The sequence below is a fragment of the Aulostomus chinensis genome, chromosome 3 (genome assembly GCF_037954235.1).
Source record: "Aulostomus chinensis isolate RoL2024-O1b breed Wild chromosome 3, RoL_Achi_v1.0, whole genome shotgun sequence".
In the NCBI taxonomy this organism is placed as follows: domain Eukaryota; kingdom Metazoa; phylum Chordata; class Actinopteri; order Syngnathiformes; family Aulostomidae; genus Aulostomus; species Aulostomus chinensis.
In genome coordinates, this window is record NC_141322.1 from 13,527,863 (window position 1) to 13,543,579 (window position 15,717).

At 43.1% G+C, this 15,717-nt stretch overlaps 1 protein-coding gene across 1 annotated transcript in view; it reads right to left on the reverse strand.

Annotated features, from left to right (window-relative positions):
- Positions 1-15,717, reverse strand: part of loxl2a (lysyl oxidase-like 2a) — a 29,730-nt gene that overhangs the window by 3,004 nt on the left and 11,009 nt on the right. The window contains exons 4-13 of the mRNA XM_086198802.1: positions 10,261-10,469; positions 7,950-8,166; positions 6,190-6,373; positions 3,692-3,843; positions 3,446-3,613; positions 1,452-1,617; positions 1,111-1,351; positions 764-879; positions 509-645; positions 268-379 (exon numbers count right to left, since the gene is read on the reverse strand). Of these exons, the coding sequence (XP_086054928.1) occupies positions 268-379; positions 509-645; positions 764-879; positions 1,111-1,351; positions 1,452-1,617; positions 3,446-3,613; positions 3,692-3,843; positions 6,190-6,373; positions 7,950-8,166; positions 10,261-10,469 (1,702 nt within the window). The remainder of the gene's footprint in view (positions 1-267; positions 380-508; positions 646-763; positions 880-1,110; positions 1,352-1,451; positions 1,618-3,445; positions 3,614-3,691; positions 3,844-6,189; positions 6,374-7,949; positions 8,167-10,260; positions 10,470-15,717) is intronic.

Sequence of the window (15,717 nt, forward strand, 5' to 3'; positions counted from 1 at the left end):
CAAGAACACGTTTAAATCATCTGAATTAGCTCCATGTCTGCTCTTTGCAAAAAAAAAATTCAATTTCACAAAAGATCTGAAGTTTTTCTGTTGTAACTTACTATTTAAAAACCAAATTGTGGACATTTATATATCTTAACTTATTAGATAATATCAGTTTTATATCAACCTTTCTACCCTCTGAATTAAAAAAAAACCAACCCTATATTAAATACAAACACTAATAATAACTGCAGGGTGGGGGAGAAGCAAGGTGGGGGGCCTCACCTATATGACAGTTGTACGTCCATATCCGATGTCCATCATACCGGCACTGGCACTTCAAGATGTTGTTGGTGTAATCCGATTCTGCAACCTCGTAGTTGGGATTTATCACTATCTGGAAGAGCACACAACATCCTTTGTTGGACATTTGGCAGCAACATGTCGTCATACTTGCTCTCTATTGATAAGTCAGTTATCATCAGGGGACGGCGTGGAAACAGACGCAGGGGTGCCGACGTTCTACCTGGAGGACGTAGTCGCCGGGGGGCACATCTGTGATGTCGATCCACTGACAGTCGATGTCATGTCTGTAGGTGTCCCAGCAGCCAACGGTGATGCCCTGAGCTCCATAGTTTGCACATTCATACTTCTTCTGTATACCTGTCAGCACCCAGAACACTTTTAGGATTCAGACCTATTCATCAAATCCAGTTCCTCAGCATCATCAGACTCCAAATACCCAAATATTAGACATGATGAGGAGAGAAGGACCATTTACCGTCTTCACAGTAGGTGTCCTCCAGACAGAAGCTGGCTTTGTGGCCCTCTGCCACTTTAGAGCCATTGAGACTCATCAGGTCATAGTGGGTGAAGACTTCCATGCTGTGGAAGTGCCTGGCTCAGGAAACACAAGGAGAAGCACATTTGTGAAACATCCTCTTCTACTCTCTATCTCTATTAGCAGCTTTCCAATAACATACATGCTGTGATAAAAAAGACCTCAAAGACTAAGTCTAAAACATGATCCTTGTTTTCACGTCCCCGCAGTTTTAACATCTATAAAAGCAACTCTGTGTAGGTCAGGGTTGATACATCATTACCCAGAAGTCCTAGCTGAGGTCTCACCTGTGGCACTCGTGCCAGACCCAGGACTGGTGAGAAGCCACCGGCCTAAAGTCAGACTTGCCATTGTTGTGGATCTGGGAGGAGAAGCGGAAGAGGCGGCGGTAGGCGCTGGCTAAAGCGTTGTGGGCACTGCTGGACAGACAGTTCTCCTCCATGGCGCACTCCAGCGCGTACATGGGTCTGTCCTCCAGGTAGCTGGTCTGCTCCACAGCCTGGGCATTCAGCACCAGGTCTGGGGCCGCTTGAGGAGAAAGTGAATTTAAAAAAAAAATAAAAATCATCAAACGAACCACACAGTAAAAGTTCAACAAAATGATGTCACTCAGGATACTGCTTCTTACTTGCGGTGCAGGAGACCCCAGCAGAGAAGCGCCCTCCTCCTCCTGGACAGTTAATGTGTTTGCCGTGATGCAGACACTGATCCAGAGTCAGCTCAGTTCCTGAACATCTCACTCCGCTCATCACCACTTTATCAGCTGCAGGATCTCCCTGCCAGTACCACGTTTCCTGAAGAAAAACCACAAAAGACACCCAAGAAGTCACTCAGCTGACACCCTTCATGCTGCTTAGTCTCTAGTCGCTCACTTCAAGTCGAAACACTATCATAATCATCCACTTGTGTATGATTCTCTAACATATAATCTCAGTTATCCTCCAGAATCTCATCAGTCTATCTCACAGACACACGCACGCACGCACGCACACACACACACACACACACACACACACACACACACACACACACACACACACACACACAAATACATATACACACAGCGAGGTGCCCTGTTGGCCTCACAGTCCTGATTCAGCCTCTTTTCAAGACCACTGGGAGAGCTCCATTAACACTCATACTTTCCGAGGATGCGGAGGATTTATGGGGGAGAAATGGAGCTGAGCGAGGAGAGAGATCTCATATGGATGTGGGTTGAGGAGAGGGACAGCAGTATAGTTTGGTGTCATTTGTTCCATCTGATGGTTTGGCTGCAGGAGAACTTCAACTTCAGACAGTGAGAGAAGCCTGATTCCATTTTTTATGCCTCCATGTTGGTGAACTATGATGCCTTGATTTGGTGGTTTGACAAAGCAGTATTTAATGTTTTCATACAGTAAACCAGGTATTTTATTTCACACACTGAGTGTGAAAAGTAGGATCTTTAGCTTAACAACAGGATGAGAGCTCGAGCAGTGATCGCTAACAGGTGATGGGATGTTTACTTGTTGCTCCAGTAGACGGAACACAGGCGAGGAAGGTAAACAGCTCCCTATTAAAGAGCTCCTTGCTGTTATAAAAGCACGTCCCCATAATTCACACATACTTTCCAATCCTATATCACCGGCTACCTCTTCTTTAATGTCTCTCTCTCTCACACACACACACACACACTGCTGCTCTCAGGCTTTAAATAGAAGCATATAAACAACACAGGGGATCTTTACCTGGAGCACCGGCCCCTGCTTTAAAATGTTAATGTAATTGTGTCCATGACGCTGCTTGGTTGGGACACGTGTTTGGAACTAAACGTCACTGAGACGTGGAGAGGTACATACTCATCTGAGTCACCAGTTTAACACCCCTGACCTCCTTTCTGTCTCCACTCTATAGGTGGTCTTTATAAGCCATAGCATCTTTAGTTTTACCTCAGGGATCGGTAAAGCTCCAGCTTGTTGGAGAGAGAGAGAAAGTTAATGACATACACATGTGCGCACGCGCACACGTGCGCACACACACACACACACACACACACACCATCACACCCCCACCACCATTTAACATTCCTGCCAGTTTTGATGGTTTTTAAAAACAATGAGACATATTTTTCACGAAATATTGTGTTTGGAAATACAAGGGAGACTTTTTAGACGTAGGTCTCTCAGTTTCAAGTGTTTCAGATTTCATTTCCTGTTTCCAGTGCACTGCCTGTTGTTGAGAGGTGCACTTCCATAATTATGCAACACCAAAAAAGTGTGATTTTTCCGATAGAATTACTGTACCTTCACACAAACATACCCTTGCAACCCTGTCACAATTATTCAACCACTCTGACTTCTGTGTGTGTCACAATAGCAAAAGTCTATTTAACTCATGTTCAAATACTCTGGATTTGGAACTATCGCAGAGTTTCTTGTATTTACCACTTTTGCCAGCAGAGGGCGCTGTTGTTGAGCTAAGGCTACGTATTCTTGCTTTATGTCGATTAACTAGAATATCATATAAATCATGATAGTTTATTAGTTAAGTGTTAGTTTTGTGTCCGAGCCTGAACTCGACGCAAACCCAGTATGATTTAGAGGAGTCGGGTGGGGACTGCAACCGTCACTCCAGTTGTCTCACCTGGAAAGCGAGGCTGGCGAAGCCCAAGCCCAGCTGTCGGCATACTACCATGGCCTCAATGGTTCCCCAGCTGTTACTGCACACCGTGCCCCACACCAAAGAGCCGTTCCTCTCTGTGAGAACCTCCACACGGCCCTCATACGGGTTCCGTCCGCCGCCTAACCGAAGCTGAGAACACAGATCGACAGAATGTGTTCACAAAGTGCCCATATTTGTTTATTTCACTCTGTGGAAAGAGCAACTCACTTTATTCTGAAAACCCATGGCAGGAACGTTACACTTGACTGCTGCGTCTTCGTTATGGCTGCAGCCCAGAGCGTCACGGTTGAAGTAACACTCAGTCAATGACTTCTCAAATCCAGAGCACTCCACCTCGTTCATGTGGACCGGCCCGATACCTGGAGACAGAGCAAACACACAAAGCATGAATTGATTTATTTGACTTGAATCACTGTGACTGACAACTGGACAAACAGCTGGAGAGTTAACATCATGTTTGTAGAAACTTGATCTCTGGATTACACAATGGTGTACAGCTCATTATTCAAAAGCAGCAGCTTCGCCTGTTGGAACACGTCAGCTCAGGGACAGATAAAAGATTTCCCGCTTCCTTCCCATCCTAATGCAGGGGAAATGAGCAGTGGTCCTTGTTAAATGAAAGTCAGACACTTGAGGATTTAAAAATAAATAACTTTGAAAGATTTCGCAAGTTTAAAAGAAGAAAATTAATTTCAGTGGAGCACGTATTCCTCCGAAGCATATGTGAGAGCTCCCATCATATGGGTTTTCTTCCCATGTGACCGAGCAGGAATGTCTTCAGGGACGTGAGTTCTGAAGCCACCGCCAGCCGGCAGAGAGAAATAGATTCAAAACAGGCTGAACACAGTGCTGCTGTAATCACACATTCACTTCCCAGGCTTGACAGATGACTAGAAGAGATTAAAATGTAGTAAAAGTCAGCTGCATGACAAAAAAATCCCTCTGGATCTAACAAAACTCTGCTAGTCCACAAATTACATTCATGGAATTCAATATTCTCTGATTTCACATGAGAGGCACAAGCATAGTCCCCCGTAGAAATCACACTCATTTTAATTTTCAGTCATTTTTCATCTACTCCACTGACTTCTGAAAACAAACATCATCCGCTACTTCAAGTCTACAATCTGTGTGTGGCGCCATTTTCAGATCCAGCGGTCAGCTCTTTAATAACCTTGTACTCTCTCCAACAAAGAATTCCTCTTCTGAAACCCATAAAGGCTGTTTTTCTTTGCTGGAACATTTTGTGCACTCGTCTGTTTTGCAGTGAGGATCATGTAGAAGACGACTGTTCCAAGGCACATATGATTCTTATAAGTCTGTGGTGAATTGCATTTCGCAGGATCAGATTCTAGGACGAGGTCTAAAGCTGGTAGTCCTACCTCTATATGTTCCCTGAAGCCTCTTTTCTGTTTGACCTGAGCTGCCTACATGCTGACTGAGGGTCTAGACTGACTAAGTGAGACAAAAACAGGTGGTGGTACCGAGGCCACAGATAAGGTGGAGGTGCAGCTCTTTGGTTTCACTCAACATTTTCGTTTTCCCAGCTGGATGTCTGTTCTCCTTTAAAAAGGAGCCTATCATAATTATTTCCAGCTCTGTATTTTCATTCCACTAGAGTAACTTTGTATGATCCCCAGTAGAAAAAGAAGAAGAAGAAGAAAAAAAAAAACACTTTTTCCACAAAACGATTTCATAAAGACATCTGAGACCAGGTGATGTAAGTCTTAAAAAAAACAAAAACTCAAAACAGCAGAAAGCTGAGAGCGGTCTCACAGGGCTTACTGTTACACAAGTGAACATGGTTATATATTATATGAAACATTTGCCACGTTTTGTATATATTTGTACATGGAAGATAACGTGGGAATGCACGTTAGGGTCCTGTTTAGTGATCCTGCTGTAAATGCCACGGTGAGACAGTCCCTACATTTGAGGAAGAGTTATTACACTCCTGTGTTTGTGGTGTGAAAAAAACAAAACAATCATAACATGAATTGCATTTTCATTTCATTTCAATGAATGAATGATGGGGTCCCACGCAAAAAAAAGTGGATTGGAGGATTATCCAAATAGTAAAATAAAATGAAAAAAAAAAGCTTTAAATGCTGTTCAATTCCGTTTAAAATTTCAAGATGAAACAGCGCTTTTGAGTTTGCCGAGCTTCTCTATTGTGTGAATTTCCAAGAGAGTCAGGATAGGTTTGATGGGGACATGGATCTGGATTTTAGGGATAAGATCTGAGGTGTCGAACACCAGACTACACACCGATGTTACTGTGTTGCTGCTGAAAGACCAAGATTGCTTGCTGTCACTCGACTGGCTGAAATCAGTTGGTTCAAGCCTACGTAAGCATGAGTCACATTTTGTTTTATAGAAAGAGAAAATAAGGTTACATTTTTTGATGCATATTCTTACTTGGGATTTAATCTAAAATTGCTATAAATGCATTTTAGGTTTCATCACAATTTAAAACATAAAAGTATGGTCATGAGAAATTTCAGTCCTCCCTGATTTGTGGGCTTGGCTCATTAGACATTGATGTCACATGCACCAATCAGCACGTAGCCATACTTCAGGCCACCTCTGATGACGTCAACAGGCTCCTGTCAATCAGTTCTGATAACATCGGCCACACAAACTTTATCCTTCCACAGTTCAATTCTACCTGTGTATTATGGACTGACGGATTGGTTGCACGTTACCTTGTCCCAGTCTGGCGCCGGTCATGGCTTCTTTAGCGCTGCCGAATCCCAGCTCCCTACACACTACGGTGGCGGCTCGGATGTTCCAGTTGTCGTCGCACACCGTCCCCCACACGCCGTTCTTCAAAACCTCCACTCGACCCTCTCCTATCATGGCTCCGCCCTTTAGTCGCACCAGGGGTTGCTGTAGAAATGAAAATGCCGAAAAAGCAATACCACCATCAACAACTCCAGTAGTCACTGATGCTCGTGCTGCACATCCTGAATAAACCCTTCAATTCACTCAGGTCAGACAGGAAGGAGCTCAACAGTTACGTGTTTAAAATAAAGCTGTAAAGAGATGCTGATAAAACATCAGCTGATTGTATAACATTGATGCACTGGGTTTTATGGGATCTGATTTCCATAGAAAGAAAAAAAAACCTGTTTCCTTGGCAATAAACTAAATAAACAAACAATAAACACAGACAAGGAATGTTGATAATTTGTCTATGCATGACAGATGTTAAGGGCTTATCCACTTAACTGTTTCCAGATGTTCGACTGAAGAGCCACTTGTGCAGGAAGTGTTGTTATTCAGCGTCTGATCGCTGCCATTAATTAATACAATAGACTTTTATGGACACAGTCAAGACTGTTTTTACTATTAGCTCCTAACATTTATACATTTCCTTTAAATTCATGTACAATTAGTTGAAATTTACAAGCAGTCCTTATGTGTATCAAGTTTCAGCTGCAGACTAATATGGGCGAACTGGAATCCATTAACTGCTTTACTGTAGATATTTTTCAGTTTACAGTTGCTCCCCCACACAGAGAAACACCCACTCCTCCAGATGGGATCACGCTCTTTCCTTCCTTACTCGAAACAAGGACTGTATAACAGAGAAGACAAAGCCTTTGGATCCTAGGATTGAAGCCAATATGTGCAGTCTTTCTACTGGCCAGCAGGGAGCGCCATCACTGAATGCAAAATGATGCTGTAACAGTGGCCTTGAAGGTCAAAACCCAACACATCCTGCCTCTCACTTGATTTATCAGTCCACAAAGATTTTTCCTAACGAGTTTCTAATGTGTAGTTTCAGGAATTCTTAAAAGCAGCATGATGTTAATTTAGGATATTATGGTCCCAATTAGAGATGATAAGGCAGGGTCTAATCCAGCCCTCGCTTCTCTCCAGCTCCATAAACCAGTGGGTGATGTCACACTGGCTACATCCACTCCTTTCATTCAGTCTGTGATTGGAACGACTCATTTTTTCCACACATCTGATTCTGTTCAAAACCAACTAAATCTACGGAAATAATTGACCTTAAACAACCCTCCTCTTCACTACATGAAGTGCAGACTATTTTTGTGGATCATTAGATTTTTGAGAAATATGTTGCAGTAAAAATTCTATCCCTCAGCATTTTTTTTTACAACTAATATTTGCATGTACCTCCAAGAAGATTTGAGGTACCTTTGGTGTGCTTAACCAATTTGCAATTTGTTTGGTGTGAAGATAGTCCAGACCTCACAGACCCCTGCTAAAACTAAGCTGTGATAATTGTATGCAGTGAAAGGTTTTCTGAAAATGATTTGATTCCTGGGAGCTTCAGGCTACAGCTTTGTTCAACTAGACTGGCAGGACTGAGATTCATTTTCTGTGTAGCAGGAAACGGAGCTAAACCCAGACCAAGGAGGGAAAGCCAAGACTGACACTGAGGTCTGACTTGTTGCGAGACAGCAGAGGTAGCCTTGGACCACATCTGACCCACCTCCACCCTGTAGGCCTTCCTGAAGCCAACGCTGACGCTGGGAGCGAAGGCACGTCCGGGAACACAGCTGACCACTACAGGCATGCCCTTCGCACAGGTGCTGTTGCCCTTCAGCTCCACCTCTCGGCCCAGTTTACACTCGGACAAGTCAGACTCGTTGCCTGAGCAGTTGATAGAGAATCCCCAGAAGTTCTTCTTACGACGCTTGGCTAGCAACCTGAGGGAGCGGACAGACAGACTGGCATTAGATTCCTTCATGTCATAATCTAATCTAAGTAATCTGTTCATGTTTCAGTGGTGTTTCTTTGACTGTAATCAGAATTACGCAAAAACCGTGAGGCCTATTTCACCAAACTGAGAGGAGAGGTGTAGCATGGGTGAAGGAAGAACCAACCACATCTGCTAAAACCAGCTGTCTTTGTTCACCTTTGGGGTTTTTATGTGCTCTCCAAGTTTATAAATGTTCATCTTCTACCAGTTCATACTTCTATCAGTACATCCATCTCAGTCAACACCTCCCCTCGAAGGTATGTTTTGTTTCATCACCGCCGAATGTTCAAGCTGTTGAAAGCTTAAAGTTGTTTTGAGAAGTCCCCCCTTCAGGTGCGGGTGGGACACTGACTATCTTCTCTACACCACAACAACGAGTGTGACGCATTTCTCTCCATCTGTGAGAAAACTTCAAACTAAAGATCTGATTTAGAAGGTAAACGCTGTGAAGTATTTTACAACAGCACCTGTGTGCTACACTGATGAAGAGTGCACAACTCTTCCTCAGCCTTCTGCTGATCAGCATTCCGCTTACAGGCTTCAAGTCGGTTTGACCTCAATAGACATCAGTGGTTTGTGAAATCTGAAGATGTTTGATTGAGGGTTTTTAATTTTGTTGGTGTGTTTTGGCTGGATTGGTAAAAGCTGTTGCTGTTTCATTGAAAAGACAGACGCTCATGTGGCGCTGCAGCTGCATCTTGCCCTGAGAAACCACACGGTCATTAAAACGTTTTGATCACTTGTTTGATGTATCTTGTTGCGACATCTGTAAGATTAGTTCAGATCAGTCCACCGTTATAAAACAGAATTGAAAAAAAAAAATCAAAGTGACTATTATTCTAGCCATCTTGTAGGTATATGTCTTAGCTTTGGTGTTGAGCAGATCTACCCACATTACACAAGTATTCCTAGAAGCAGTTATAAATAAATGTATTTCCGTGTACTCCTGATTTCATGTGGTTGGATTGCTGTTCTGGGAGTCATTTTGGATATTGTGAAAGATGACACTTGTGTTTCAAAATGAAATCAACTAAATATGTCATTTAAGGCAGGCATGCATTTTGTGAAAGAATTGGATTACTGAATGATTACAGGTCATAAAAGGTCATATTGAAGGTCACTACATGCATTTACTGCGGGCTGAGCTGCTGAGAGGAGAAACATTTTGCGGTGCAGACCTTTGAATTCCCCCCCATTAGCAACATGACATGAAACAGCAGTTTCTGGGTTGGAAAAAACTCCCAACTGTCCGCTCAGTGCCACTAACACATTGTCAAGCTGTATGCTGTGTCCTCTCACTGTCATCCAACATCCTTGTTTGTTTCTACTTTGTTCTGTCTTCTCTTAAATCCTCGAAAAAACACTTTAATTCAAGCTGAATCCAGGTGGATACTTCTGTCTGTAGTGATTGGATACAGACACTTCTCCTTCCTCTCCCTCGGAAACCAGTTGTAAATGTGAAGACGGAAAGGACAAAATGATCGAGCTGGGTCTTAAATCAGGAGCCTCTGTCGCGGTTATACCCACGTGCTGATTCCTTTTGGACTTCCTTTTAAACACATGAAAATGAACAGGCAACAAAGCATTCAAGGAAATAACTGCACGTGCTTTAAGTCAAATATTCACTGATGACATTTGAGAATGTCAGCGTGTTAACACTCACAGAGGGAAACAATTAGTTGCAGCCACTGTTTCACAGAGGATCGCACTCAGTTTCCCAGCAAGGCTCATCCCTCATCTGCTAAAACTTCCTGTCGCAGTGTTTGGCTTTGAGTCAAGAATCTCCAGGCCCGAGTCTGCTTAGTCTCAGTGTGGAAAATGGATGAAGGGTTGAGTGATGAGTAGCATAAACAAACGTGGTTATAGCCTAACATCAGTTTGTATGGTCCAACATTCCTGAAAACACCTACAGGAAATGTGATATTTGAACATAAAAAGTGTCTGTATACATAAAAACCTGACACAACAATGTTTCGAATACCAAAAGATAATTAACCTTCGGGCCTTATTTAATCTCTCACGTTCCGGCACCGTTACTCACTTGTAGGGTCGGTCGTTAAAACGTTTCTCTCCGGGGAAACCGTACATGCCACAGATGACCCTGGTGTTCATCATTGTCCAGTCCTCGTTACAGATCTGCCTCCACTTGCCTCCGTCTTTCACCTCCAAGAAGCCCTCGGTGATGGGAATCCTCTTCCTGTGGGAGTACGTGGCCCTGATCCTCACATCCTCCACTTGCACCGTTACAGCCTGAAAATACACAGGAGAGACACTCCATCACAGTCCTGAATATCAACCAATACAAGTGACTAACACCAATCAGACTGAATTCATTTTCTGTGTTCATTTTAGCTTTGTCCTATTAGCTCAGATAATTTAATTCCATTATTTTGTACTACTATTTGGTTGCTGATCTCTCTTGGGGAGCTCTTGCCACGTCCAATTAGGAGAATGTACAAAAGACTAAAGAAAGTGACAGACTGAAAGATTATTGGCAGAAAAAAATCCTGTGACGCACGGTTCCCTCTATTTGTTGCAGCAATTATAAAGCTAATCTCTGAAACGTCAAAAAAACTCAAGGAAAAGGTTTAGCGCTGTAGAGCTCTCAGTAAAAAAAAAGTAGAAATTGCAAAAAGAACCCCCCCCCCCCAAAAAACCCAAAACAAAACACCTCAAGCAACTGTAGTGTATTTTGGTTAAAAAAAAAAAAATTCTGACATTCCCATCAACTTTTTGAAAGACGTATTTCAACATCCGCGTAAAAATACATAAATAGAAAGAGCCCAATGACAAAGTCTATGGTTTCTCCCGTTTCATAAAGCCAGTTAATCCCTGGAAACAGCAGCGCTTCAAGGACTACACGCTACAAGCTGAAATGCCAAACATTTGGAGTCCATAGGGATTTCAGAGACAATGGTTTCTGCCTTCCTTCTCAGCTCTATTGTCTTTTTTTTTTTTATTCCCTCTAAATCATACACTGGAACTGGAACTCAACTGCCAATACTCTTGTTGCTGTTTTTAGATTAAAAAAAAAACAAAAAAACCTTTGTTATTTTTGTAAACCACCTCCTAAACCTGAGGGTTTTCTTGAAAAGTTTTCTGAAATTGCTTCCCGAGAGACACGAAAAAGAACTCCGACGAAAAAAAAGGTTTCGACCTTTTGCTTCTGTGTTAAATGGTTTGTGTTTGCTCATCTCTTCATTGAATAATTTTCAAAAATCTATGAAAAACCACCTAAAATAAAGTGGGCATCAGCTCAGGGCTTAAAGGGAGTGGTCAAAACGCAGTTACCTAATTACTCAAAAAAAAACCTGTATACTCAGGAGACACGTCACATGTTACATGTTACATGTTGGATGTCACTGATATGATTTGTGCTCTGGACTCCAGCTGTCCTGTTCTCCATGATATATTATAAATACAACACAGTCCGTGTGTCAGGGAGGAATGTGAAGTGTTTATGAAGCAGCAAGGATATTCGTCATAACTGCAAAGTATGAACCCCAACATAGAACGAGTCAAGTTGAAAAATCTGAAGGAGAACTCTTTGTTCAAACTTGTTTCGTGTTGCCAAGAGGCTGCTTGAGTGAATGCCTGGAATTTTTCCTCCATCTTTGCTGCATCCATGAGAGTTTAGAGCAAAGATGTTGAGAGCCAGCGGGGACAACATTTATTACGTGGCAGCGCAGGTCAAGCAAAATCTGGTGAAGGTGATTCCCAGACCAAAAGAAGCTTCATTAGAGTCAAAGCTTCTCTAAGGACACGTGAAATCAAATCCTTCCTCAAGAAGAATCTTTCTGAAGCAGCTCACACGTCTAGAAAAGACTTCTCACGTAGCATCACAGATACTAGATCTACCATCTCGGATGCTAGAAAACAGAAATAAGTGAAGCACAACATGCTGAAACAAATCCAAATCACAAAGGAGCCTTAAGACAGAGAGAGAGTTCAGCTTGAGTCTGCGGGTGGTCTCCAGACCACTATGAAGGGCAGTAAAGCTAGTTGGTCAGACCAGAGGGTCACCATCTTCAGTTAGCATCCGGTATCCTGGAGACCTCTAAATTAGGAAGGAATGGTGCCCTTTGACCTCCAGCCTATGTGGGAAAACAACCAGCTAATTACTGCCATTGTTCTTGAGCCCGGTTGGTTCCTGGTTGCACGGCGGCTGCCGCGGCGAGCCAAACTCAGAGCTGCTCTGTGGAATGCGAATGCTGAGCTCAGTAATTTTGTAACAGCCAGCTTATTTAACTGTGAAGAAACACCAACATCCAGGCACATCTCCCAGAAATACTAAACGTTTGCCCACAGGGTGGTTTCCTGAAATGCCGTCAGCCCGAGGGAATGTTTGAGGCTTCAGGAGGAGCCAGAACTGAGTCAGACTGGCTCAACAGTGACCCCGGTCCTCCTGGTGACCGCTGCACCACCACAGCTACAGAGGTTAAAGCCTCTCTTTCACGAGGAGATTCCTGCTGGCCATGGCATGACTGAGTGAGTTCTGTCAGCAAACAGCACAACTACAAATTGCCCGTTACACAAACAGAATACACAACAACAAAATAAACTTTTAAGCTCAGCAGACAAAGACCACAAAATAAACGGATATTGTGAGTAATCAAAGTGAAACCCAAAAAAGACAGAGGGAGTATAGGGGGGTTCAGTGAGGGGCAATGAGACGGTTTCACCCGTGTTTCTTTTGGCTCGGAGGGACGAAACTGGTTGTCTGAACCATGAGGCTAAAGACAGGAGGACAGATACGCACAGCTGGGACCAGTCGAGGCGTTTCCGCCCTGAAACCCAGACCACCAGACATAAACTCAGCATGATCCTGATTGGCCAAGGCCCAGATCTACACACAAGGACCATCTTCAGCACTCATGTATGAAGAAATGCAGGAAAAATCCTGAAAAGAAAAAATTACTCATGATTAAAATGGACGCCTTGCATGATCAGAAATACATTGATATGCCTGGATAACATCAGCTATGTTGGCATTAGTCTAAATGTGTGAAACCGCAACATTTGTAATGAGCTCGCATCATGTTGGGAATCCTTTCTGGACAAGATGTCTCCTCTTGACTCTCTGGTCTGCTCAAGAATTCCAAAAATACTAATTTTCTCTTCAGATGAAGTCATAGTTTGTATGTGGTCACTTCATTCAGCTGTTCGGCGCTACTGCAGTGAGCTTTGACCAGCTCCAAAATGTTTCCAACTGGAGAGCAGACAGTGTTTTTCTGCCCCCCCTCGTCCAGAGATGTGTGAACATGAGACTGTAGTCTAGCCAGTCTGACTAAGACTTCCACTGCCATGCATTTCTTCCGCTTTATTCAGCTTTCTCGCCAGAGCTCACGTTTATCTACACGTGCCCCACACACCCACACACCCCTTCCCACCCCCTCCCACACAAGCACACACACGCACGCACACCCCACCTTACTTGCTATACATGCATGGCAAGTATGAATGATTATCAAGCTGCAGTTTAGATGAAAGACAGAAAACAGAATCGTTCTTTCACCTACAGCCCACTTTCTACCTCACTGGCTCCCAGTACGGCTGGCTGATGTGACAGCGGAGTGTGTGTGTGTGTGTGTGTGTGTGTGTGTGTGTGTGTGTGTGTGTGTGTGTGTGTGTGTGTGTGTTTGTGTGTGTGTGTGTGTGTGTGTGTGTGTGTGTGTGTGTAAAACATCTGGAATATCCATTATAATGATATGCTTCTATTGTGCTTGCAAAAAGGAAAATGAGCCTTTTAGAAGACAAAATATTGGTATAAATCAATGCACATGTGAATAATTAGCTAATGTAACATATTTAGGCTCATCACATTGACTTAAAATAACTCTAACATAATCCAGTTTATTTAAGCTGTGCTGGTGTAGGACTGTAGTTTCTTGATTTAAAAAGAAACACTTTAACAAAATAAGTTACACGGATTGATTAGAGAGGCAGCATGGTGGTGCAGTGGCTCGCACTGTCGCCTCACAGCAAGAAGGTTTTGAGTTTGAACCCCGGCTCCAGCACAGGATCTTTCTGTGTGGAAAGTCTCCATGTTCTCCCTGTTCCTGTGTGGGTTCTCTCTGGTACTCCAGCTTCCTCCCACAGTCCAAAGACATCAAGAGAGGACGAGGCTGATTGATACTCTAAATTGACCGTAGGTGTGACTGTGAGTGTGAATGGTTGTCTGTCTCTATGTGTTGGTCCTGTGATGGACTGGTGACCTGTCCAGGGTGAACCCTGCCTCTCACCTGAAGGCTGCTGGGATAGGTTCGACCCCCCCCCCCCCCCCCGCAACCCTTACAGGATAAGCGGAAGAAAATGGATGGATGGATGGATAAATTAGAGAATATCTTACGATTAAATCTCACCAGCAGCAAAGTCAGTCAATTTGTTGACTTTCTGTTGCTCAACAGAGGGAAATGATAAAAAGGCACCATTGCAAACTAGCAGCAAACATACTTGAGAGACGATCACTGATCTAAAGATCATCCTCACATATGTGAAAAAAAGATTAAATTGACTAAAATGTATAATTTAACAAATCAAATTTCCAATGAATATGCAAACCTTGCAGACTGAGACTTGAGACTGACTCAAGATGAACAAATAGAAATGTAAAAATGTTCTTCCTCTATAAAAGTGACAGCAATTTTTAAAGCTATCATGCAGAAGAAGCAGGCTAATTTCTGTTAGCACTCAGCTAATTTGAATGGTGATAAGTAAGTAAACTTCTTCTGGAATTTCCAAGTGTTATCAGACCAACTGAGATAGTGAAAAGTGTCATTTTGCAGAGATTATGGGAAGCTCCAAACATTTCTCACAAACGTAACCGGATCAACAGAGGAGCCTACGATGGAGGTGGTGACATAACTGTCAACCGATAGGCGTAGTCATTGCCACTGCCAGAAGAGGGAGACAAAAATGCCCCTGTAGCGTCAAATAGCGCAAACATGAGCAATATTGACTTAATGAAAAGTTCTTAGGGAGAAACTGGAATGGAAGATGCGCTACAGCACAGGCCTGGTACTCAGAGGTCATTACTACATTATCAAATATACTACACACTTGCTGAGTTTTGTGACAGACTCACAACATGATAATAGCTTTACAGCAGGGCTTTATATACAGATCTACGACTGTGTATAAATCCCCATTAACACCGGTGGATCCTCCTGGTCAATATTCAAACAGCTGCACATACTCAGGGCTTTAAGGAACGCTTTGGTCATGTTTTACAGATTGTTAGCTTAGCATTAAATTCTCTTACTGGGTGGTTCAGATCAATTAAACAAAATAATGTTACCAAAGCATCAAAGACATTTATCAACGCATGGATTCTGCTCTAATAAGAATGTTAAATTCTCTCAAAAAGCATTACATAAGCCTCTGCTACCCGATACGGCGCCATATCTAAACCTGTTGGTCTTTGGGCTTATAGTACACGTGCACCGTGCACAAGTCAAGCCAACGTCTGAAGCACAAAGTGCAGGTTTGCATGACCAAC